The sequence below is a fragment of the Carcharhinus amblyrhynchos genome, chromosome 6 (assembly GCF_965287045.1).
Source record: "Carcharhinus amblyrhynchos chromosome 6, sCarAmb.v2.hapA, whole genome shotgun sequence".
Classification (NCBI taxonomy): domain Eukaryota; kingdom Metazoa; phylum Chordata; class Chondrichthyes; order Carcharhiniformes; family Carcharhinidae; genus Carcharhinus; species Carcharhinus amblyrhynchos.
This window is the reverse complement of record NC_137329.1, coordinates 66,984,377-67,009,959: the sequence shown is the minus strand read 5'-3', so window position 1 is coordinate 67,009,959 and position 25,583 is coordinate 66,984,377. Positions and strand designations below refer to the sequence as shown.

Sequence of the window (25,583 nt, the reverse complement as noted above, 5' to 3'; positions counted from 1 at the left end):
ACCCACGACCCCTGTCTAATGTTTTATGGCCATCCAGATTGAGGGTAACTGATTTAGGGACAATTTATTCCTGCCAATCAGCCTAACAGCACATCTTTGGGGTATGGGAGGAAACCGGAGCACCCGGAGAAAACCCACGCAAGCACAGGGAGAATGTGCAAACTCCCACAGACACCGGCCCAAATCCATGTGTCCGCACAGCGATCAGCGATAGTCACTGAGCTGTCGTCTTGCCCAGTATCTTGTCCAGTTTAGGCACACACTAATGACATGAAGCACTAGGCCAATCTCGAACAACCAAGAGCAGCCCCAGTACGACCCATCGCGTGTATGCCCCTCGTTGGACATGAGGTGGACCGACTTAAAACCTGTGAATGAAAAGAGAAAAACATGATTATCATACCATACCCATTTACATTACCAGGGACGCCCCAATGCTGATGACCCTTATTTAAAACAATCTCCTATATCCACCCATCTCCAACCCAGTCATGTGCCTGTCTAAGTTACTCATAAATGACTCTAGCGTGTTTGCCTCCACCACCTTACTTGGCAGAGCATTCCATACCCCCACTACCCTCTGTGTGAAAAACCTCCCTCTAATATCTGTGTTGTACCTCTCCCCCCTCACCTTAAGTCAATGGCCCCTTGTCCTACGTGTCTCTCTCATAGGAAATAGCTTACCTCTGTTTACTCTATCTATACTCTTCATAATCTTATATACCTCTATTAGATCCCCCCCTCAGTCGGCGTCTTTCAAGGGAAAAGAGCCCCAATTTCTTCAATCTTTCCTCATACCCCAGTCCTTCCATACCAGGCAACATCCAGCTGCTTTCTCTCAATAACAATAACAATGGCTAGAGGTATCAGTGGCATCATGATATTGTCACTGGACTAATAATCTAGAAACTCAGTGTATCTCGGGATCCTAGTTTGAATCACATCATGGTAGATGGTGAAATCCGAATTGAATAAAAATCTAGGATTAAATGTCTAACGATAACCGTGAATCCGTTGTCGATTGTCATAAAAACCCATCTGTTCACGAGTGTTCTTTAGGGACATTCCAGATCCACAACGATGTGGCTGACTTTTCACTGGGCAATAAAGTTTAGGCAATTCCAAATAAAGAAACACTGGAAATGTAGGGGGGAAACTAGAGGGAATATAAAGATGTTGAGGAAGGTCTGTAGGCAGTGTGGACAATATTACCCCATCTTTGGCATATTGTAATTTTTGGATAAACTGGACAGTCCTCTTTCTCTAGCTTCTATTAAGTTTTGTTGGTCACAGGCTCAGGCAGATAGTGTTCCTTAACATCCATCCAAACTCAAAAGGCTAAGTCTCGAATCCATTGCAAAGCACAGTTGCTGTCATACAGTCATGCAGGAGTTATAAGACAGTAACGAATATTACTCAACATCCAATTCTCTGAAGGACTTTTCAAAGACCTTCATGACCTTTCACTAATCAATAAAGACCATGTTTTTTATTATTCTTTCTTGAAATGTGGGGGTCGCTGGTGAGGGCCAGCATTTATTCCCCATCCCTAATTGTCCTTGACAAGGTGGTGGTGAACTGCCTTCTTGAACTGCTGCAGTCCCTGAGGTGTAGGTACACTTACAATGTTGTTAGGGAAGGAGTTCCTGGATTTTGACCCAGCAGAAGTGAAGGAATATTGAGGTGGGATTGCTTTAAGAGGAAGTGTTTTGTTATAAGAGTCAATTTGTCTGGTAAACATTCAGCAGATGTTAAGAATGCAGGATAACAACAGATTTTGGCTAGCAATATGTTACTTTGTGAAGTTAATTAACCTTTTGTTTATTCAGGATTTCCTGGGATTTTAGATTACAAAGAACAAAGAACAACACAGCACAGGAAACAGGCCCTTTGGCCCAATGAGCTCGCGCCGCCATCTTAACAATGTATTTTTCCTACACCTCTCTTGACCCGTGTCTATGCTTATGGTACCCCCATTGGAAACCAGATTCAGGGGAGAATAATTTAGGGACAATTTGTTACACCAGTCAGCCTAAGAGTACATCTTTGGGGTGTGGGAGGAAACCGGAGCACCCGGAGGAAACCCACGCAACCACAGGGAGAATGCGCAAACTCCCACAGATACTGGCCCAAGTCCACGTATCTGCACAGCTAGCAGTGATAGTCACTGAGCTGCTGTCGTGCCCATCTGCTGGTCCAGTTTTAAGCATACACAAACGACGCGAAGTACTAGGCCACTCTCAAAACATCTAAGAGCAGCCCACGCACGACCCACCGTGTGCATGCCCCTCGTTAGACAACAAGGTGGACCAACGCACCTGTGCAGTAAAAGAGACAAAACATCAATACATGTAGCATTAGATTTCCAGTAACGTCCCGAGGCTCTGACCCTTATTTAAAACCGTCTCCTATAACCCTCCATCCCTGTTTCTCTCATGTGCCTATCTAAGTAAACCTTAAACAAGTCCAGCGTGCCTGCCTCCACCACCTTACTTGGTAGTGCATTCCATACCCCCACGATCCTCTGTGTGAAAAACCTCCCTCTAGCATCCAAATTATACTTCTCCCCCCTCACCTTAAGCTCGTGGTCCCTCGTGATATTTGTCTCCAATCTAGGAAAAAGCCTGCCACTGTTTAGTCTATCTATACCCTTCATTATTTTATACACCTCTATCAGGTCCCCCCTTAATCTCTGTCTTTCTAAGGAAAAGAGCCCCAGTTTACCCAATCTTTCCTCATAACCCAGTCCTTCCATACCAGGCAGCATCCTGGTAAACCTCCTCTGCGCTCTCCAGGGTCTCCACGTCCTTCCGGTAGTAAGGTGACCAGAACTGGATGCAGTACTCCAAATGCGGTCTAACCAACGTTCTGTACAACTGTAGCATTAGACGCCAGCTCTTATACTCTATACCCCTTCCTATAAAGGCTAGCATACCGTAAGCTTTCTTTGCAACCTTCTCCGCCTGAGTTGCCACCTTCAGAGACTTGTGCACTTGCACTCCCAGGTCCCTCTGCATCTCTATACTCTTAATAGGTCTACCCTTTATCATGTAATTCCTCTCTACATTATTCCTTCCAAAATGCATCACCTCGCATTTATCAGGATTAAATTCTATCTGCCATTTATCTGCCCAATATACCAGCCTATCTATATCCTGCTGTGTCACCTGACACTCCTCCTCACTATCCGCCAATCCTGCCATCTTTGTGTCATCTGCAAACTTGCTGATCACACCATGTATGCCCTCTTCCAAGTCATTTATATATATTACGAATAGAAGAGGTCCCAGTACTGAGCCCTGCGGCACATCACTGGTGACAGACCTCCAGCTAGAAAAGGACCCTTCCGCTACTACTCTCTATCTCCTGTTGCCTAGCCAGTTTTCAATCCATCTAGATGCCTGTCCCTGTATCCCATGAGCCTTAACCCTTTCTACCAACCTACCGTGAGGGACTTTGTCAAACACCTTACTGAAATCCATATAGATGACATCAATGGCTCGTCCTTTGTCAACAGTTTTTGTCACCTCCTCAAAAAATCCTACCAGATTCGTAAGGCAAGACCTCCCCTGAACAAAGCCATGCTGCGTATCCCTAATCAGATCGCAACGCTCCAAATGCTTATACATCCTATCCCTAAGAATTTTTTCCAACAACTTTCCTACCACTGACGTCAAATTCACCGGCCTATAATTACCAGGGTTATCCCTACTGCCCTTTTTAAACAGCGGTACCACATTAGCCATCCTCCAGTCCTCTGGGACCTCACCTGTGTCCAAAGAAGAAACAAAGATTTGCGTCAGAGGCTCAGCAATTTCATCTCTCACCTCCCTAAGCAGCCTGGGATAAATGCCATCAGGCCCCGGAGCTTTATCAGTTTTTATGCTGCCTAAAAACCCTAACACTTCCTCCCTCGTAACGGATATTTCCTTCAACTGGTCTACAGCTGCCTCCAAGACATTACAAGACACCAAGCCTCTCTCTTTCGTGAATACTGACGCAAAGTATTCATTCAGGATCTCCCCCATTCCCTCAGACTCTATGCACAGTTCCCCTCCTTTGTCCCTAAGAGGACCGATTTTCTCTCTAACCACCCTTTTGTTCCTAATATGAGTAAAATGCCTTTGGATTTTCCTTAATCCTATCAGCCAAAGCAATTTCATGCCCCCTTTTCGCCCTTCTAACTCCCCTTTTGAGCTCCCTCCTGCTCTCTCTATATTCCTCCAGTGCTCTCTCCGTTCCCAGTAGCTTAGACCTAACATATGCCTCTCTCTTCTTCCTGACCAAGTCCTCAATATCCCCTGTAATCTACGGCTCTTTAATCCTGCCTTTCCCATCCTTCCTCTTTACCGGCACATGTCTTTCCTGCAACCTTTTCAGTTTTCCCTTGAAAGCCTCCCACTTGCCAACTGTGGACTTACCCGCTAATAACCTCTCCCAATCAGTGTCCATCAGTTCCTTCCTAATCCGGCTATAGCTCGCCTTCCCCCAGTTCAGCACCCTCTCCTTCGGACAGCACTCATCCTTTTCCATTTTTATCCTAAAGTAGACAGACTTGTGGTCACTGTTAGCCACATGTTTGCCTACTGCAACCTCAACCACCTGACCCGGCTCATTACCCAAAACTAAATCCAGTATAGCCCCCTCCCTAGTCGGGCTATTTACGTACTGCTCCAGGGACCCTTCCAGCACACATTTTACAAATTCCTCCCCATCCGAACCCCCAGCTCTAGGCACCTTCCAATCAACTCCAGGAAGATTAAAGTCACCCACTACAACTACTATTCTTTCTGCACCTATTATTATTCTAAAATGCCTCTGCAAATACCTTCCTCCACTGCCCTTGGGCTGTTGGGTGGCCTATAGTACACCCCTAGCATAGTAATCACTCCCTTCCTATTCCTCAACTCCACCCACAGCGACTCAATCCCTAACTCCTCCATATTATCCTCCCTCTGCACCGCTGTGATGTGCTCCTTAACTAACAACGCCACCCCACCACCTCTCTTCAACCCTCCTCTGTCACACCTAAAACACTTATACCCAGGAGTATTCAGCTGCCAGTCCTGCCCTTCCTTTAAACACGTCTCTGTCACTGCCACCACATCTAAATTCCTCACGCACATCAAGGCCTTAAGCTCATCTGTTTTACTCGTTACACTCCTCGCATTAAAACAGATGCAATCCAAACCTCCAGGCCCACTCGGATCCTCCTTCCCCCGGATAATTTTCCTTTCAACCAAACCTACCCTGTCACCCAACTCGCCCCCAATCCCAGTGCCTAATAAGCTATCAGTCTCATATCCCCACCACCCCCTCCTCCACTCCAGCTAACCTCCCAGCTAAGATATTTGTCCCCCTCCCATTCAAATGTTCCCCATCCCTCCTGTACAGGTGCCCTTCTCTCACAAATACTTCCCAATGATCGACAAAAGTAAAGCCCTCTGCCTTGCACCAATCCCTCAGCCATGCATTCAGCTGTGGCCATTATTCCTGGCCATGCTGTTACTAGGCAGCAGCCCAGAGAATGCGACCCTGGAGGCCCTGCTCTTCAGCTTGGCCCCCAACTCCCTGAATCGCCTATGTACATCCCCCCTGCTCTGCCTTCCTACGTCCTTCTCGCCTATGTGTATAATTACTTCAGCCTGGGTCCCTTCACCCTTCAAAATCCCCTCTACCCTCTCTGATACGTCCTGTACCCCTGTTCCAGGGAGGCAGACTACCATCCTGGAGTCACGCTTTTGCCCACAGAACCGCCTATCAATTCCTTTGACCCTCCCATCCCCCACCACTATCTCATTGCCAGCCCCCTTCCTTCCCTCTGAGGCATTCTGGTCCTCCTGTCTTACCTTTTGTACCCCTGTTGATGCCTTTTGGGGGGCCACTGGGGTAGTCTTTGGACCAGGACTATTCTTCTTCTTCTTCCCATTCCTAATGGTTACCCACCCGTCCCATCCCCCAGGCCCTGGGACCTCCACTTGACTGTGGTTCATATCCATTATTGCCTCGTTCTCCCTGACCAGAAATGCATCCTCTAGACGCAGCTCTAATTGCCTGACCCGGGCCTTCAGACGCTGCAGCTCTAAACACTTGATGTAGATGTGGGCCTTCAGGTGACGTGTTGTCTCCAGGAACTCCCACATATGGCACCTAACACAGCTGAAGCGTCTCCCCATAGACCCTGCCATGTACCTAATCACCCTTGGAATTATGTATACCGAAATGGACCACAGGAAAGATAGTAACTAGTAACTCACCTTGCCTAAGCCTGCTCTCGCCTAAGCCCAGTGAGCCAAAGCCCTTATAGCTCTCACTCTGCTCCCAACTCACTCCACTGCCCACTCCCGACGCTGCCCGCTGTCTACTACTGCCTTCTTTTTATACACCCCGCTCTCCCTTCCCGACTAGCCCCTTGTCTAACTTCCGCCACGGAAATAAAAAGTAATCAAAAATCCCCGCGAACCGGAAATACAGCCAAGAGCTTCCAAGGAAAATCACTCACCAGGTACACTGCTCCGGAGAACAATGAGGTGGATCCACGGGTGAGTACCTGATTTATACCCCCCGCTCTCCCTTCCCGACTAGCCCCTTGTCTAACTTCCGCTACGGAAATAAAAAGTAATCAAAAAACCCCGCGAACTGGAAATACAGCCAAGAGCTTCCAAGGAAAATCAAACACTCACTACAGCCACCAGGTACACTGCTCCGGAGAACAACGAAGTGGATCCTTATTAGATATGCAGTCATGTATGTTCTTGATTAGGTTGATTTACAGGGCAGGGTCAGGCGATTAATGGGAGGAGCAAAGCTTGCAGGAAATAAAGAGATTCAGTTTCATTTAAAAATGAAAGCAGTTGCTGCCTAGGCTGCCAAACAAAGCAGCGTCTGCGGCTCATTCTCTCCAAAGATTTCCTGAAAGCTCCAGGGTTGGTAACCTAAATCAAAGCAAGTATACCTGTATTTTGCTAACTAATTTTAAAGAGGGTTTAAGTCTATAAGAGAAATTTTGCTTGGTTGGAACTCAGTGTGAGATTAGCAATTAAGAGTTGTAACATGTTACCTTTAAGTATTGTTCAATTCTTAAAAGTTAAGCTAATTCATTTATTATTGTTAAACTGTTGTTAAGTAAAATTTGTTTAATAAAAGCTCCCTGGTTTGTCAGTAGAATTATACCTAGAAGGAAACATCCTACGCTTGCATTATTGCCCAAGTATAAAAATTGTTGGGATCTAGTCTGGCTTCATAATATACTATGGAGTTTCTGATCTGGTATCCTAACATTGGTGAGTTCTAGCAATGCACCTTGAAGATGATATATATTCGGCTACCACTTGTCAGTGGTGAAGGGAGTGAATGTTTGTGGAAGGAGTACCATCAAGTGGGTTGCTTTGTCCTTGATAGTATTGAGCTTCTTCAGCGTTGGAGCTGCAGCCATCCATGCAAGTGGAGAGTATTCCATCACAGTCCTGATTGTGCCTTATAGATAGTGCATGCATTTTGGGGAGTCAGGAGGTGAATTACTTGCCATAGCATTATTAGCCTCTGATCTGCTCTTGTAGCCACAGTATTTATATGGCTGGGTCCAGTTCAGTTTCTGATCAATGTTGAACACCCTTCAGACACAGATAGTGGAGGATTCAGCGATGGTAATGCCATTGAATATTAAGAGGGGATGGTTAGATTCTCTCTTGCTGGAGATGGCCATTGCCTGACACTTGTGTGGCATAAATGTTATTTGCCACTTGACAGCCCAAATCTAGATATTGCCCAGGCCTTGCTGCATTTGGACATGGACTGCTTCAGTTTCTGGAGACTTGCAAATGGTACTGAACATTGTGCAATCATCAGCAAACATCTCTACTTCTGACCTTATGATGAAAGAAAGGTCATTGTTGAAGTAGTTGAAGATGATAGGATCTAGAAACGCCTGCAGTGATGTCCTGGAGCTGAGATAATTGACCACCACCCCTCACAACCTTTGTGCCAGGTATGATTCCATCCAGTGGAGAGTTTTCCCCCTGATTCTCATTGACTCCAATTTTGCTCGGAATCCTTGATGCCATACTCGGTCAAACGCTGCCTTGATGTCAAGGACAGTCACTCACTTCACCTGTGGCATTCAGCTCTTTTGTCCATGTTTGAACCAAGACTGTAATGAGGTCAGGAGCAGAGTGATCCTGGTAGAATCCAAACTGAATGTCCATGAGTAGGTTATTGCTGGGTAACTGCTGCTTGACAGTGCTGTTGATGATTCTTTCCATCACTTTACTGATGGTTGAGGTTAGATTGATGGGGCGGTAATTAGCTGGGTTGGATTTGTCTTGTTTCTTGTGTACAGGACATACCTGGACAATTTTGCACATTGCCGGGTAGATGCCAGTGTTGTAACTGTCTTGGAACAGCTTGACCAGGGGAACAGCAAGTTCTGAAGCACAAGTCTTCAGTACTATTGCTGGAATGTTGTCAGGGCCCATAGACTTTGCTGTATCCAGTGCCTCAAGCTGTTTTTTGATATCATGTGGAGTGAATTGAATTGGCTGAAGAATGGTGGGGACTTCAAAAGGAAGCCAAGATGGATCATCCATTCAGCACTTCTGGCTGAAGATTGTTGCAAATATTTCAGCCTTATCTTTTACACTGATATGCTGGCCCCATCATCATTGAGAATGGGGTATTTGTGGAGCCTCCTTCTCCAGTGAGTTGTTTAATTGTCCACCACCATTCACTCATGGATGTGGCAGGACTGCAAAGCTTAAATCTGATCCGTTGATTGAGAATAGCTTAGCTTTGTCTACTACTTGCTGCTTATGCTGTTTGGCAAGCAAGTAGCCCTGTCTTGTAGCTTCACCAGGTTGATACCTCATTTTTAGGTATCCCTGGTATTGCTCATGCACTCCTGTACTCTTCATTGTTGATTCCCTAGCTCGGTGGTAATGGTGGAGCGGGGGATGTGCCGGTCCACAAAGTTACTGATTCTGGTTGTACCCCTGTCTTATCAATCCCTCAGCACTGAGGATGACTCACTCTCACTCCACTTCAATGGGTTCTGAGATGCAGATCAGTCCAAAGTATGATCTGCAGACTCTGCCACATGTAGGTCAGATAATGTTTGAAGAGTTGGATAGATAAGTTGTTTGGAGGTTTCTGCGCTCTCTCCAATGCTTCAACCTGGCCTCTACACATTTCCAATGAAGTCTCATCATGTGTTCAATATCTTCCTGAATGAATGTTCTCCATTTTGGTCTCCTATTTCTCCTATTTCTTATGTTCTTATGGTCATGCACAGGCCTCAGACATCAGGGATATCTGATCTCTTCAAGGGTGTGTTGAGGGCATCCCAAAAGTTTTTCTGTTGAATGACTCTGGTTATTGTGATGTGTCAAGCGTGTTAATGTATGTTTACTGTTGTTGAGTCAATATTCTGGAAGTCCCTTCCTAAAAGCACAGAGGGTGTACCTACACCTTAGGGGCTGCAGGGGTTCAAGAAAGTAGCTCACTACCACCGCCTGATGGGCAACTAGTGATGGTCAATAAATGCTGACCTAGCCAGCAACGCCCACATTCCATGAATTAAAAATAGTTGGGCAGCCCCCAGTCAGTTAGGTGCTGTCCCATCACAGCCTATTTGTTTCAATCGGTGCCTGGAACTTAGGGATTCATCCTCAACAAGTGAATTGCTGCTCTTTACACCAGGCTAGATAAACCCAACGAGGACAACACCAGTCTTTGTATCACAAACCAGAACATAAGGTCCTGGCTTTACCTTCTGCATATTGATGAGGAACCCTGTGATCAACAAACAACTTACAAGGCTCAATGTGGACACTGCTGCACACAAGGCATTAGACTCAAAGTGGTCTCCTTAAAGAGAAACACTGTATGCTGTTCTGGCAGGAAATAGTCTAAAGGCAACACATGAATGTGGAATGAGTTTCATGGTGAAAGACCACTCTACTTGTAGCATAGATAAAGAGGACCAGTAGATGTAATGTATTTGGATTTTCAGAAGGTTTTTGGTAAGGTTCCACGCACGAGGTTAGGAAATAAAATTAGAGCATATGGGACCAGAGGAAATATATTGACACGGATTGAGAGTTGGTTAACAGACAGAAAGTGGAGAGTAATAATAAACAGGGCATTCTCAGGATGGCAGGCTGTCACCAATGGGGTATCAGTCGTATCAGTGCCAGGGCCCCAGTTATTTATATCAATGATTTGGAGGTGGGGACCAAATGCGATGATTCCAAATTTACTAATGACATTAAACTGGGTGGGAATGTAATTTGTGAGGAAGTGAGGATGTCCAAATGGACCAGTGTGTCCTTGTTCATGAGTAACTGAAAGTAAGAATACAGTTACAGCAAGCAATTAGGATGGTAAATGGTATGTTAACCTTCATTGCAAAAGGTGTTGAGTACAAGAGCAAAAAAGTTTTGCTGCAATTATATAGAGCCTTGATGAGATCTCACCTGGAATATTGTGCAAAGTTTTGGTCTCCTTATCAAAGGAAGGATATACATAGGTTTTCACTATAGAGGATATGAGTATCATCCCAGAAATAGCTGTAAATTGGGAAATGGAAGAGAAGAAAGAGCTCAGGAAAATTACAAAATACCAGGGAAATTGCATTTTGTTGCAATGAGAACTGTCAAATCCTGGTCTTGCTGGACTTTATCCTAAAGTCTCGTAAGAAATAGCTCGTGAGATAGTTGATGCATTGGTTATAACTTTCCAATGTTCTCTCAATTCAGGGAAAGTTCCATTAGATTGGAAAATGGCAAATGTAATGCCATTATTCAAAAGGGGAGGGAGACAGAACAAAGAACAGTACAGCACAGGAAACAGGCCCTTCGGCCCTCCAAACCTGTGCTGCTCATTAGTCCAACTAGACCATTTGTTTGTATCCCTCCATTCCTGGTTTGCTCATGTCACTATCCAGGTAAGTCTTAAATGATCCCAGCGTGTCCGCCTCCACCACCCTACTTGGCAGTGCATTCCAGACTCCCACCACCCTCTGTGTAAAAAACGTCCCTCTGATATCTGAGTTAAACCTCGCCCCTCTCACTCGAGCCTGTGACCCCTTGTCATCTCCGACCTGGGAAAAAGCTTCCCACTGTTCACCCTATCTATACCCTTTATAATTTTGTACACCTCTATTAGGTCTCCCTTCATTCTCCGTCTTTCCAGGGAGAACAACCCCAGTCTACCCAATCTCTCCTCATAGCTAAGACCCTCCATACCAGGCAACATCCTGGTAAACCTTCTCTGCACTCTCTCCAAAGCCTCCACATCCTTCTGGTAGTGCGGCGACCAGAACTGGACGCAGTTCTCCAAATGCGGCCTAACCAATGTTCTATACAGCTGCAACATCAGACTCCAGTTTTTATACCCCGTCCTACAAAGGCAAGCATGCCATATGCCTTCTTCACCACCTTCTCCACCTGTGCTGCCACCTTCAAGGATTTGTGGACTTGCACACCTAGGTCCCTCTGTGTGTCTACACTCTTGATGGTTCTGCCATTTATTGTATAATTTCCCCCTACATTAGTTCTACCAAAATGCATCACTGCGCATTTATCTGGATTAAATTCCATCTGCCATTTCTCCACCCAATTTTCCAGCCTATCTGTATCCTGCTGTATTGTCCGACAATATTCATCGCTATCAGCAAGTCCAGCCATCTTTGTGTCATCTGCAAACTTACTGATCACACCAGTTACACCTTCTTTCAAATCATTCATATATGTCACAAATAGTAGAGATCCCAGTACAGAGCACTGGTCACAGACCTCCGGCCGGAGAAAGCAGAAACTACAGCCAGTTAGCCTAACATCTGGAAGAGGGAAAATGTTAGAAGCTATTATTAAATGAATTATTGCAGGGCACTAGGATAAGCTCAAGATAATCAGGCAGAGTCAATATGGTTTTGTGAAAAGAAAATCGTATTTAGCCAATGTACTTGGATTTCCAGAAAGCATTTGATAAAGATCCACATCAAAGATTATTACAGAAAATAAAAGCTTATGGTTTAGGGGGTAAAATATTGGTATGGAAGGAAGATTGGCTAGCTAAAAAGAAACAGAATAGTCATGAGGCTATTTGGCCCATTGAGTCTGCACTTACACTCTCTGATAGCCAGGTCCTTTTCCCCCACTCCATTCCCATAACGCCACACATTTATCATGGCTAATCCACCTAACCTGCACATCTTTGGAGTGTGGGACTAAACCAGAATACTGGGAAGAAACAGACACAGAGAGAATATGCAAACTCCACACAGTCACCCAAGGCCAGAATTGAACACAGGTCTCTGGCACTGAGGCATCATGCTGTGTTGGCAAAGGTGAAACTGTCCATTTTTGGTGGGAAGAATAAAAAGTATATTATCTAAACGGTGAGAGATTGCAGTGCTCTGAGATTCAGTGGGATCTGGGTGTCCTAATGCATTAATTGCAAAAAGCCAGTACACAGGTACTGCAAGTAATTAGGAAAACTAATAGAATGTTATTGGTTATTGTAAGAGGAATTGAATACAAATTATACAGGGCACTGGTGAGACCACATCTGGAGCATCATGTACAGAATTGAACTCTTTATTTAAGGAAAGATGTAAATGTGATAGAAACTATTCAGAGAAGGTTTGCTACATTAATAACCAGGAATGAGCAGGTTGACTTGTGAGGAAAGGTTGAAGAGTTTGGGTTTGTATCCTCTGGAGTTTCAAAGAGTAAGCGGTGATATGATTGAAACATATAAGATCCTGAGGGGTCTTGACAGGGTGGATGTGGAGAAGATGTTTCCTCTTGTGGGAGAATCTAGAATTAGAGGTCACTGTTAAAAATAAGGGGTCACTCATTTAAGACAAGATGAGGAGAATTTCTTTCTGAGTTGAAAATCTCTGGAAGTCTCTTCCTCAAAAAACAGTGGAAACAGAATCTTTGAATATTTCTAAGGCAGAGACAGAGAGATTCTTGAATAACTATGTTGGGGGATGGGGGAGTAAAAGGTTATCAGGAGGATAGGCAGAATATGGGGTTGAATCAGCCAGGATCTTACTGAATGACGGAGCAGGCTCGAGGGGCCAAGTGGCCCACCCCTGCTCCTAATTTGTATGTTCAGAGAGGAAGTGCAATGGATGTTCACCAGATAATCCCAGCGATGGCGGGATTGTCTTACAAGGTGAGGTTGAGGAGACTGGGTTTATTATTCTCTAGAGTTTCGAAAAATGAGAGGTGACCTCATTGAAACTTTTAAAAATCTTACAGGGCTCAAAAAGGTAGATTCAGGAAGGATGTTCCCCCTGCCTGGGGAGGTCTGAAACTAGGTGTACTGTCTCAAAATAAAGGAAAGGCCATTTAGAACTGAGATGAGAACATAGAACATAGAAAAACTACAGCACAAACAGACCCTTCGGCTCACAAGTTGCACTGAACATATCCCTACCTACCAGGCTTACCTATAACCCTCTATCTTATTAAGTCCCATGTACTTATCCAAAAGTCTCTTAAAAGACCCTATCAAATACCCTCCACCACCACTGCTGGCAGTCGATTCCACGCACCCACCACCCTCTGAGTGAAAAACTTACCCCTGACATCTCCTCAGTACCTACTCCCAGCACCTTAAACCTGTGTCCTCTAGTGGCAGCCATTTCAGCCCTGGGAAAAAAACCTCTGAGAATCCACTCGATCTATACCTCTCAACATCTTATACACCTCTATCAGGTCATTCCCCATCCTTTGTCTCTCCAAGGAGAAAAGACCGAGCTCTCTCAACCTATCTCATAAGGCATGCCACCCAATCCAGGTAACATCCCTGTAAATCTCCTCTGCATCCTTTCTATGGCTTCCACATCATTCCTGTGATGAGGTGACCAGAACTGAGCTCAGTACTCCAAGTAGGGTCTGACCAGGGTCTTATACAGCTGCAGCATTATCTCCCGACTCCTAAACTCAATTCCTCGATAGATGAAGGCCAGTACACCATATGCCTTCTTAACACATTCTCTACCTGAGAAGATGTTTTGAGCGTCCTATGAACCCAGATCCCAAGATCCTTCTGATCTTCCACACTGCCGAGAGTCTTACCCTTAATATTATATTCTGTCATCTTATTTGACCTGCCAAAATGAATCATACACACTTATCTGGGTTGAAGTCCATCTGCCACTTCTCCACCCAGTCTTGCATCCTATCTATGTCTCATTGCAACTTCTGACATCCCTCCACACTATCCATAACACCTCCAACCTTTGTGTCATCGGCAAACTTACCAACCCATCCCACCACTTTCTCATCCAGGTCATTTATAAAAATTGCAAACAACAAGGGTCCCTGGGGCACTCCACTGGTGACTGACCTCCATACAGAAAAAGACCCATCTACATCTGTCTTTTCTTTTACTTCACAGGTGATTTGGTCCGCCTTATTGTCCAACAAGGGGCATACACGCGGTGGGTCGTGTGAGGGCTGCTCTTGGATGTTGCTTCGAGAGTTGCCTTGTGCTTCACGTCGTTTGTGTACGCTTAAACTGGACCAGCTGACCAGCAACATGACAGCTCAGTGACTATCACTGTTTGCTGTGCAGATACATGGATTTGGGCCATTGTCTGCGGGAGTTTGCACATTCTCCCCGTGATTGCGTGGGTTTTCTCCGGGCACTCTGGTTTCCTCCCACATCCCAAAAATGTGCTCTTAGGCTGATTGGTGTAATAAATTGTCCCTAAATTAGTCTTCCCTCAATCTTCCCCAATAGGCGTTGAGAAAGGTCATAGGTAGAGGAGGGCACTCATAATGTTAAAACGGCAGCGCCGTTTTTGATCTTTGTTCTTTGTACAACCACCCTTTGCCTTCTGTGGGCAAGCCAGTTCTAGATCCACAAAGCAATGTCCCCTTGGATCCCATATCCCCTCACTTTCTCAATAAGCCTTGCATGGGGGGCCTTATTGAACGCCTTGCTAAAGTGAAGAAGGAATTTCTTCACTCAGAGGGTGCTGAACCTTTAGAATTCTCTAGTCCAGAAGGATATGTAAGCTCAGTCACTGAGAATGTGTGAAACAGAAATTTATAGACTAAAGAAATCAAGGGATATGGGATCGTGAGGGGAAGTGACATTGAGGGAATTGATCACCCATGATCAAATTGAATGGTAGAGCAGACTTAATGGGCTGAATGGCCTATTTTTGTTCCTATCTTCCTCCTTGTGGTGGTAGAACAACCACACAAAACTTCGAGAGACTTGTTGCACTTCGTTTGTCAACTAGCATAGGCCCATTAAACCTCATGAGCATCTTTGCCCCAACAATCATCTTGACCTCAGGTGTCAAGAACAATGTGAGGCCCATGTGGCTGTGATCAGGTAGAATGCCCAGCACTGAAGGATTGTATCTTCCTAGGAACTTGAGCAAAAAGCTGGGTACAGACTACACAATTTGGCCAATATACACAGGACACCAGAAAATCAGCAAGCTGAACAATAATGGACAGATGTTGTTAGGGCTATGCTGTTACCATGGAAGAACAGCTTCTTCCAAATAAAGTTGGGCCAAAAGGTGTCCTGGAGGCATCTGAGATCACATTCCAAACAACACTAGATGTCATAACTTAGATGTACCACCCTCAACAATGTCTTCATCACTCATAGCTCCATTCCTGACTGTGATACTGACGATGTGAAGATGCCGGCATTGGACTGGGGTAAACACAATAAGAAGTCTCACAACACCAGGTTAAAGTCCAACATGTTTATGAAGATTCACATTCCAACCATTATTTTGTAAACTGAGTTTGTGTCTTTATATGCTGTTTGTGAATAGAACTCCCACTTACCTGACAAAAGAGCAGCGCTCCAAAAGCTAGTGGATTTTGCTACCAAATAAACCTGTTGGACTTTAACCTGGTGTTGTGAGACTTTTTATTGTGTGACACTGACCACAGTAATAAGACCATAAAGGGACCAGGCCATTCAGCCCCTTGAGTCTGCTCCACCATTTAATAGGATCATGGCTGATCTGACATTCCTCACAACCAGTCTCCTACCCTTTACTTATAACTCTTGATTCTCTTACTGATCAAATATGCCTTAAATATACACAAGGACTCTGTCCCCACACTTCTCTGTGGAAAGGAGTTTCAAAGACTCACAACCCTTTGAGAGAAGAAATTCTCCTCATCTCAGTCTTAAATTGGCATGTTTTTGTCCTGAGACTACGTCCTCTGGTCCTAGGCTCTCCCATGAAGGGAAACATCCTCTCAACATCCTCTTAAGAATCCTGTAAGTTTAATGAGATCACCTCTCATTCTTTGAAATTCCAGTGAGTAGAATTCCAACTTGTTTGATCTTTTCTCATAAGACAATCTCTCCATTCTGGGGATCATCCTAGTGACCCTTCTCTGAACTACCTCCAATGAAATAATACTTTTCTTTAAATAAGGGGACTAAAACTGGTCACAGTACTCCAGATGTGGTCTCACCAGAACTTGTACAGTTGCAGCAAAACTTCCCTACTCTTATAGTTGTAACAAGGGCAGGCTTCAGTTAAAGAAACTATACCACTCTAAGAGGAAAGCTCACCCTTGAATCAACACTTGCTGTACCACTGAGCCAGAGTGGACCCAGGAGCTCCTCAATATCCTTGATCAGGATCTGCATGTGCAGGTCCACGGTTCCTTTAGTGGCAACACAGGTGGCCAAGGTGATTAAGAAGGCATTAGGCATGCTTGCCTTCATTGGCTGGGGCACTGAGTAAAAGAGTTGGCAAATCATATTGCAGCAATATGAAACTTTGGATTAGGCCGCATTTGGAGTAGTGTATGCTGTTTTGGTCACAACACTACTAGAAGGGCTTTGAGGCTTTGGGGAGGGTATGAAGAAGGTTCACCAGGATGTTGCCTGGTCTCAACTTTGAGGAGTTGAATAAACTAGGATTTTTTTGAGGGGAGAACTGATTGTCTCTCAATTTTGTAGACTTCATAGACAGGGTGGCTAGTCAGAGGTTTTTAAGAACATAAGAACATAAGAAATAGGAGCAGGAGTAGGCCATCCAGCCCTTCGAGCCTGCCCCGCCATTCAATAAGATCATGGCTGATCTGTCGCTGCTCAGTTCCACTTTCCTGCCCTCTCCCCATAACCCTTAATCCCCTCTCCTATCAAAAACCCATCAACCCGCGTCTTAAAAATATTTAGCGAGGCAGCCTTTACGGGATTTACGGGAGTATTTTGTTTTCAATCTATACCTCACCCCCTTCCCTTAATCATTAAATGTCATGGCCTGCTCCTCTTAGAATTGGTTCTAAAAACTAGCCAAGTTAAAACTCAGGATGAACACATTGCACAATTCTACCACGCTTTTAATTTTTAATCCAATTTCAAGAAATAGAAGCCAAAATCCTAGGAGCTAGTTATTCTGCCAATTTTCACCAATGTTCAATGCCTGTAACAATCCTCTCCTCCTATTTTCATCTTTCTTCATATTTCTACACTTTTAGAAATATTTATTACCCTACCACTGAATTTTAAATATTAATACTTTGATTCATTATTTGGCATTCATTCAATTTTGTTCACCACTGCTACTGTCCATATAATGTAAAAGAAAAGGATCAGCAGCACATATGCTGAGTTAACTGTGCAGAGGTGCAAATTTATTGGCAATGCTGAGTAGCATCTGAATTGCTTTAGTCAAATATGAAACTGCCACTCCAAAGTGCAAATTGTTGCTGTCATCAGATGTCGAAAACCTCAGCCCAACTGTACGGGTCAACAACATGCCCTTCTAATCACGAGTTTGTTCAAACCTTCCCAACTATTCTGCTGATCTTTACAGCCAGGAATTAAATTCATCAAACTGCTTTCTCTGGTATTGTGAATTATCATGCAACATGAACAGAGCAGATTCTATAGCACTGGCTGCTTTGAGCAAGTTTTCAGTATTTCAAGCATATCTACCACATGGGCATAACATAAGCCTAAAACTAGACTTACTGGCAGCAACATTAAATATTCCTGAAGTAACTACTCCATCACCTCACACCATCCATGATGTTACTGATGAGCTGGGTTGCTCTAAACCCATGTGTGAAAATGAGTGAACACTTTTTAGAAACAGCCCATCTGAGTGCTAAATTTACATTGCAGTGTGTTGTTCCATCTCACTAGAAGCAATTGGAATCAAAAGCAAATGACTAGTTATGTCAATACCAAAAATATTGTGCCTTTTACTCACTCCAGTCTCAACACTATGCTCTCACAGGAAGGTGGTGCTATATTTTCTAAGAATTCTAAGTTCCATCAAAGGCTCATTAAGATAGATCAGTCAAATGTTGCAACAGAATGAATTCCATGGTGGATTATTTGATAAGAGCAATAAACAGCTTCTGCCTTTTGAGGTAATCCCAAACATTTAAGAAAAGCAATCATAACTGTACAAAAGGCAGCCATTTGACCATCTTTGTAGAGGAATTCAGTCAGGCTCCTCTGTCTCTACAGCCACACAAATTTCTCTCAGCACCTATCTAATTTCTTTTTGAAATCATTATCTCTGCTTCTACCATCTTTGCAAGCAACAAGTTCCAAGTCATCACCACGTGATGCATTAAAAAAAATTTCTCCGGTCCCTCTTGTATTTACAAGAAATGGGTATACATTTCAGGAAAGAATCAACAATATGGGTCTGCTCTTTTTAAAGGACTGAGAGGTAAAACTACCAGCGGTCTTTAAAGTTATGAAAGTTTGATAAAGTAGACACCAAGAGAATGTTTTCTCTTGTGGGGAATAGCATAACTAACATAAGAAATCCAATCTGGAATTCAGAAGAAACTTTTTTCCCCCCGAAAATGGTGAGAATGTGGAAGTGGCTGAATTTCAGGGTGCAGAATGACGCATTTATGGGAAAACTTTTCCCAGGCTGGAAGTGTGAATTACAAGAGGGCACAGGTTCAAGGTGAGGGGGGAAAGTTTTTAAGGGAGACGTGTGGGGGAAGTTTTTCATACAGAGTAATGGGTGTCTGGAGGTGATGAAAGTAGGCACATTAGCAACATTTAAGAAGCATCTGGATGGGTACATGAATAGGAAGGGAATAGAGGGATAAGGTCTGAGTAAGGGCGGAAGGTTTTTTAGTTTAGGGCATCATGATTGGCACTGGCTTGGAAGGCTGAAGGGCCTTTACATGTTCTGTACTTTTCTTTGTTCTTGATCAGAGTCTTTCAGACAACACCCAAGACCTGAGTGTGGTATCAACACAACACTATCGATAACTCTGCACTCACTGTGTACTGGAAAAGAGATCAGAGGAATGCTGATTGGTTTGAAGATTATTGGACTGAAATGGAGCCAGTTATTGTGACCAAGAGGAGAGCCCTCATAAAGTATAGACACATCCCCAGTAAAATCGAGATGTTCTCAGAACTGTCAGAATTAATCCTCAGCAGACTGCTTGGCCTGGCACCAATCAATACCGGTTAAAACTCTGTGACAGCAAATAATCTGCTTCTGAGTCAGGGGGCTGTTAGCATCTACAAAATGACAGGCCTTGCAGCAACCATTTCAGATTCCTTGAAGAGTAAGACATGGATGATCATTACTGAATTGAACGAGCAGATGAAAGTAAAATAACGTGGATGCTGGAATCTGAAACAGAAACAAGAAAATGCTGGAAAATATCAGCAGGTATTGGGAGGTGTTGGCAGCCTTAGAAGTGGATAAATCTCCAGGTCCAGATGAATTATGCCCTAGCCTGCAGTTGGAGACAAGGGAGGAGATTGCAGGACTCTGACCCAAATTTTCAATTCCTCTCTGATCACAGGGGAAGTGCCAGATGACTGGAGAATAGCTAATGTGGTTCCACTATTTAAGCAGGGTTGTAGAGATAAGTAAGAAGTCTCACAACACCAGGTTAAAGTCCAAAAGGGTTAGTTGGTAAATTTGTTGGACTTTAACCTGGTGTTGTGAGACTTCTTATGGTGTCTACTCCAGTCCAACGCCAGCACCTCCACATTGTAGAGATAAACCAGAGAACTATAGATCAATGAGTCTCAAGTCAGTGGTAGGAAAATTACTGGAGAAACTTCCAAAGGAGAGCATCTATTTACACAGGGATAATCAGCATGGCTTTGTCAGAGGAAGATCAAGCCTAATAAATTTGATTGAATTTCTTGAGCACATGACCAGGTGTGTAGATGAGGATAGTGCAGGTGATGTAGTTTATATGGATTTCAGCAAAGCCTTTGGCAAGGTCACATGGGAGACTTGTAAAGAAGGTAAATTCACATAGGATACAGGGCATTTTTAAGAAGTGGATTCAAAATTGGCTTGGTTGTAGGCGACAGAGGGTGATGATGGAAGGTTGGAAGTCAGTGTCCAGTGGCGTATCACATATATAAATGATATAGATGACTATGTGAGAGAAAGAATGAGTAAGTTTGTGGGTGACTCAAAGATTGGTCAGGTGGTTAACACTGAGGCAGAGTGTCTTGGGTTACAAAAAGATATAGACGGAATGGTCAAATGGGCAGGTAAGTGACAGATGGAATTTAACCCTGAAATGTGTGAAGTGATACATTTTGGAAGGAGTAATTTGACAAGAAAGTACTCAATGAATGATAGGACACTAGGAAGTTCTGTGTAACAAAGGGACCTTGTCTGCAGCTCTCTGAAGGTGGAAGAGCATGTTAGTAGGGTGGTGAAAGAGGCATATGGAACACTTGACTTTATCAATCACGGCATAGCTTACAAAAGCAGGGAAGTCATGTTGGAGTTGTAAAGCACTTTGAGGCCACAGCTAGTTCTGGTCGCCACATTATAGGAAGGATGTGATTGCACTGGAGTAGGTGCAGAGGAGATTCACCAGGATGCTGCCATTTAAGTTATGAAGAGAGGTTGGGTAGGCTTTGGTTGTTTTTGTTGGAACAGAGACAACTGAGGGGTGACCCGATCGAGGTGTACAAGATTATGAGGGACATGGACAGAGTGGATTAGGAGCAGCTGTTTCCCTTAGTTGAAGGGATATAGTTTCAAAATGAGGGGTAACAGGTTTAGGTTTGTGAGGGAAAAACTTTTTTACCCAGAGGGTGTTGACAATCTGAAATGTACTGCCTGGGAGGATGGTAGAGGTGGGTTTCCTCACATCCTTTAAAGAGTATCTAGATGAGAACTTGGCACATCGTAACATTCAGGGCTATGGGTCAAGTGCGGGCAGATGGGATTAGGAGTTCAGGTGTTTCTAATGTGTCGGTGCAGACTCAGTGGGCCAAAGGGCCTCTACTGTGCTGTATGATTCTATGAGGTCTGACAGCATCTGTGGTAAGAGAATAGAGCCAACCTTTGGTGGTAAGAGGACCACTTAAATTGATCAAAGAGTAATTGGCAAGGCAGCATTCTGAGACTACATTATTGGACTGTGTGTCAAACTTTAGGGAGAGATTAACTAGAGCTGGTGAGTTGGCGAGACTGCATTTAAAAGCAGCACAGCATATGATGAAACAGGAAGCAGATAAGAAATCAAATATTCATAGCTTTGCTAGTAGGAATCAAGTATTAGTTTCGCTACTGTTGCAAAGTGGGGTAGAGTAATTGATGTTTGATGTTTGTAAAATTGTAAAATTCTAGGGAGAAGTCATTGCATGGTCCTTTTTAAAGGTGATGCTTTTTCTGACAGATGCATTGGCCATGCTAAATTCTCCCGCAATGTACCCAAACAGATGCCAGAGTGTGGTGGCTAGGAGATTTTCATGGTAACTTCACTGCCATGTTATTATAAGTCTACTCGTGATATTACTAAGTAAATTTAAAATACTTCTGCTCCTCAATCTTCATTTTAAGAGATCACAGGTGATTATTGACCATCCTGAGAATTATAGACAGTGAGCCTTACTTCTGTTGTGGGCAAAGTTTTGGAAAGAATTATAAGGGATAGGATTTATAATCATCTAGAGGGAAATAAATTGATTAGGGATAGTCAACATGGTTTTGTGAAGGGTAGGTCATGCCTCACAAACCTTATCGAGTTTTTTGAAATGATGACCAAAGAGGTGGATAAGGGTAAGGCAGTTGACATGGTGTATATGGATTTTAGCAAAGTGTTTGATAAGGTTCCCCATGGTAGGCTACTGCAGAAAATGCAGATGCATGGGATTGAGGGTGATTTAGCAGTTTGGATCAGGAATTGGCTAGCTGATAGAAGACAGAGGGTGGTGGTTGATGAGAAATATTCAGCCTGGAGTTCAGTTACAAGTGGTGTACGTCAAGGATCTGTTTTGGGGTCACTACTGTTTGTCATTTTTATAAATGACCTAGATGAGGGTGTAGAAGGATGGATTAGTAAATTTGCTGATGACACGAAAGTTGGAGGAGTTGTAGACAGTGAGGATGGATGTTACAGTTTGCAGAGGGACATAGATAAGCTGCAGAGCTGAGCCAAGAGGTGGCAGATGGAGTTTAATACGGAAAAGTGTGAGGTGATTCACTTTGGTAAGAATAACAGGAGTACAGAATATAGGGCTAATGGAAGGACTCTTAGTAGTGTTGACGAGCAGAGAGATCTCGGGGTACATGTGCATAGCTCCCTGAAAGTTGGCACCCAGGTTGATAAGGTTGTTAAGAAGGTGTACGGTGTGTTAGCTTTTATTGGTAGAGGGATTGAATTTTGGAGCCGTGAGGTCATGTTACAACTGTACAAAACTCTGGTGCGGCCGCACTTGGAGTATTGCGTACAGTTCTGGTCGCCGCATTATAAGAAAGATGTGGAGGCATTGGAAAGGGTGCACAGGAGGTTTACCAGGATGTTGCCTGGTACAGTGGGAAGGTCTTATGCGGAAAGGCTGAGGGACTTGAGGTTATTTTCAGTGGAGAGAAGAAGGTTACGAGGTGACCTAATTGAGGCATACAAGATGATCAAAGGATTGGATAGGGTGGACACTGAGAGCCTTTTACCTCGGATGGTGATGGCTGGCACAAGCTAGCACAAGCTTTAAATTAAGGGGTGGTAATTATAGGACGGATGTCAGAGGTAGGTTCTTTACTCAGAGGGTAGTAAGGTCGTGGAATGCCCTGCCTGCATCAGTTGTGGACTCGCCAACTTTAAGGGCATTCAATTGGTCAGTGGATAGGCATATAGATAGCATTGGAATAGTTTAGGTTAGAGGGTCATTAGATTGGTTCTACTGGTCGGCGCAACATCGAGGGCCGAAGGGCCTGTACTGCGCTGTAATGTTCTATGTTCATCTATATTTTCCTTTGCATAGAGGATGAGTTATTTTTAACAATCCTGCAATTTACGTTCAGATAATTTGAACAACTCAGGAATTGGTTCAACTCATCTGCCTCCCCTCCTGCTCACTTTTCATATTCGCATCATTGTCCAGTGACTGGTTCTCCTCCTCCACCTTCACCAGTTTTATATGATTAATTGAGACTTGCAGCTGTGATATCTCAGCCTGAACAAATATCAACGTCCCCTTCTGAACCTATGCCAATTTAAGAGGATTAAGTCTACACAGACGTTGCTCAATTCGAACAGCATTTTCTATAATTATCTCATTTGCAACTATTTCGCTACTCCCCAGCTTATTCCCACATGTATCTTCATGTGATTTTGATAATTGTTTCCAGTCATTTTGATTTTTCTCCAGAAGGTCACTCAACAATATATTCTAATTTCAGATAACTTCCTCATTATCCAATTTAATATGAGGATGATCAAATTCAGAATCATCTGGATTTGGTTCTTCACTCCGAGTTGTAACCACTAACAGATCCTTCTTTTTCTTTCCTTCCCTACAAAACATTGGACCCGATTTTACCATTTTGATTCTAAGTGCTGAATCTGGGAATGTTTCAGATCCGACTTTTAGACCCTTTCTCCAGCGCCCCCATATGCACACTGCCTGAAAAAAAGACCAGTGGTTCTGAATCACGCTGTAGAAGCCTTTCGGCAGGGCTTATCGTGCCCAGATTGCTGCTGCTCTGAGTTTTCAACTGCGCATGTGCAGTTTTAAAAAGAAAAGGAAACTGTTCCCATGCCATATCGCTCCCAGGTCTGATAATGCCTCCCCCCGACCCCACAGACATTGCCGCACCCCCACAACATAATTGTCCCCCTTATCCCACCTGCTACCCAGATCGATCACAGAGTGGCAGTGGATGCCCCCTTTCCCCCCACTGATCACATTAGAGTGGCAGCAAACCTGTCTGCCTCCCCCTACCAGACAGTGTGGGGCTTTCTCTGGAAGTTGCTGCATGAGAATTAGAAGATAGGTGTCTGTATGGATCACACTCCAGAAGTGTCAAAAGACTGGAAAAAATACACAAGCATCTTTGGGTTCGGTGCTAACTGGTTCAAAGGAAGAGATTCGTGTCTGTGGGAGATACTGTAAAGTTGAAAAAAACCCCAGGAACATAGGAATTAGGAATGGGAGTAGGCAATTTAACCCATCAAGCCCGCTCTGCCATTTAACAATTTAATATGATCATGGCTGATCTTACCTAGGTCTCAACTCCACTTTCTCACTTGCTCCCCATAAGCCCTTTATCTCACTTTTCATCAGAAACATATCTATCTCTTTCGTAAATCTGTTGATGGCTCTGCCTCCACTATACTCTGGATGAGTGAGTTCCACAGATTCACAACCCTCCAAGAGGTAGCTTCTCCTCAGAATTGAATCTACCACCTCTCACTCAGATCTATTCTAGTCTGTTCCATAAGGTGAAATTCAATAGAATTATACTTTGTCATGTTTAAGTATTTTAATTGGTAAAAGTTATGCTAATTCTTTTTGTTATATTCTAACTGTGTTCTTAAATAAAGTTTGTTTGATAAAAGCTTCCTAGAGGGTCAATTGAATCATACTAGAGGGAAACACCTTAATGCCAAAATCAAAAGTTTAGAGTCTAGGCTAACTTCATAAAATACCTTGGAGATTCTGATCTGGTCTTTAACAGTGGATACACCTACACTAACAGCAAATAGCAATGGGCCTATCAATGACCCTCAACCCCCCCAAAATATGAGAACCAAATCTGACTCCCAGAATGCAGCAGCAGAGTTATAGTGACCAGCCTTCAATTCCAGTATTACAAACCAACTGCTCTGCTGGGTTTTGAACCAATATCTCCAGAGTATTAGCCAGGGTCTTAAGATTACTCGCCCATGGCCACTGCCTCCTCCAGCTTACCACAGCATCAATACAATGTCGATGAATGTCAGCAAAGCAGAGCAGGCAGAGAGCCTGCAAAGGTCGATCTCGGTGTTGTATTGCGATCTTCATTGATTCCTAAGGGAAGGAAACATATCAATAATATTCACGGTCAAATTGGCCTACCTAACAAGAATCTACACAACACAACTGCAGAACAGTCAGCAAAATCACTTCCGAACTTCATTGAATAATCACACATGTCAATGTACACAAATGTCAATAATGCCAGACCCAAAACATTATATCACCCAGAATCCAAATAACCATGATGTCCCCCAGAACCCTGACAATTCCAACAACTCCAATGCGCTCAGTTAGAAAAACCAAGCTAATTTTAAGGGATTTATGCTTGTATTATAAACACTGGAAATAAGGTATAATTTTAATTGGTT

The 25,583-nt window shown here is 43.8% G+C and overlaps 1 protein-coding gene across 2 annotated transcripts in view; it reads right to left on the bottom strand.

Annotated features, from left to right (window-relative positions):
• rapsn (receptor-associated protein of the synapse, 43kD) overlaps positions 1 to 25,583 on the bottom strand; it is an 83,683-nt gene that overhangs the window by 35,062 nt on the left and 23,038 nt on the right. For both annotated transcript variants that reach the window (XM_080190572.1, XM_080190573.1), the window contains one exon: positions 25,168 to 25,266. In XM_080190572.1, the coding sequence (XP_080046698.1) occupies positions 25,168 to 25,266 (99 nt within the window). The remainder of the gene's footprint in view (positions 1 to 25,167; positions 25,267 to 25,583) is intronic.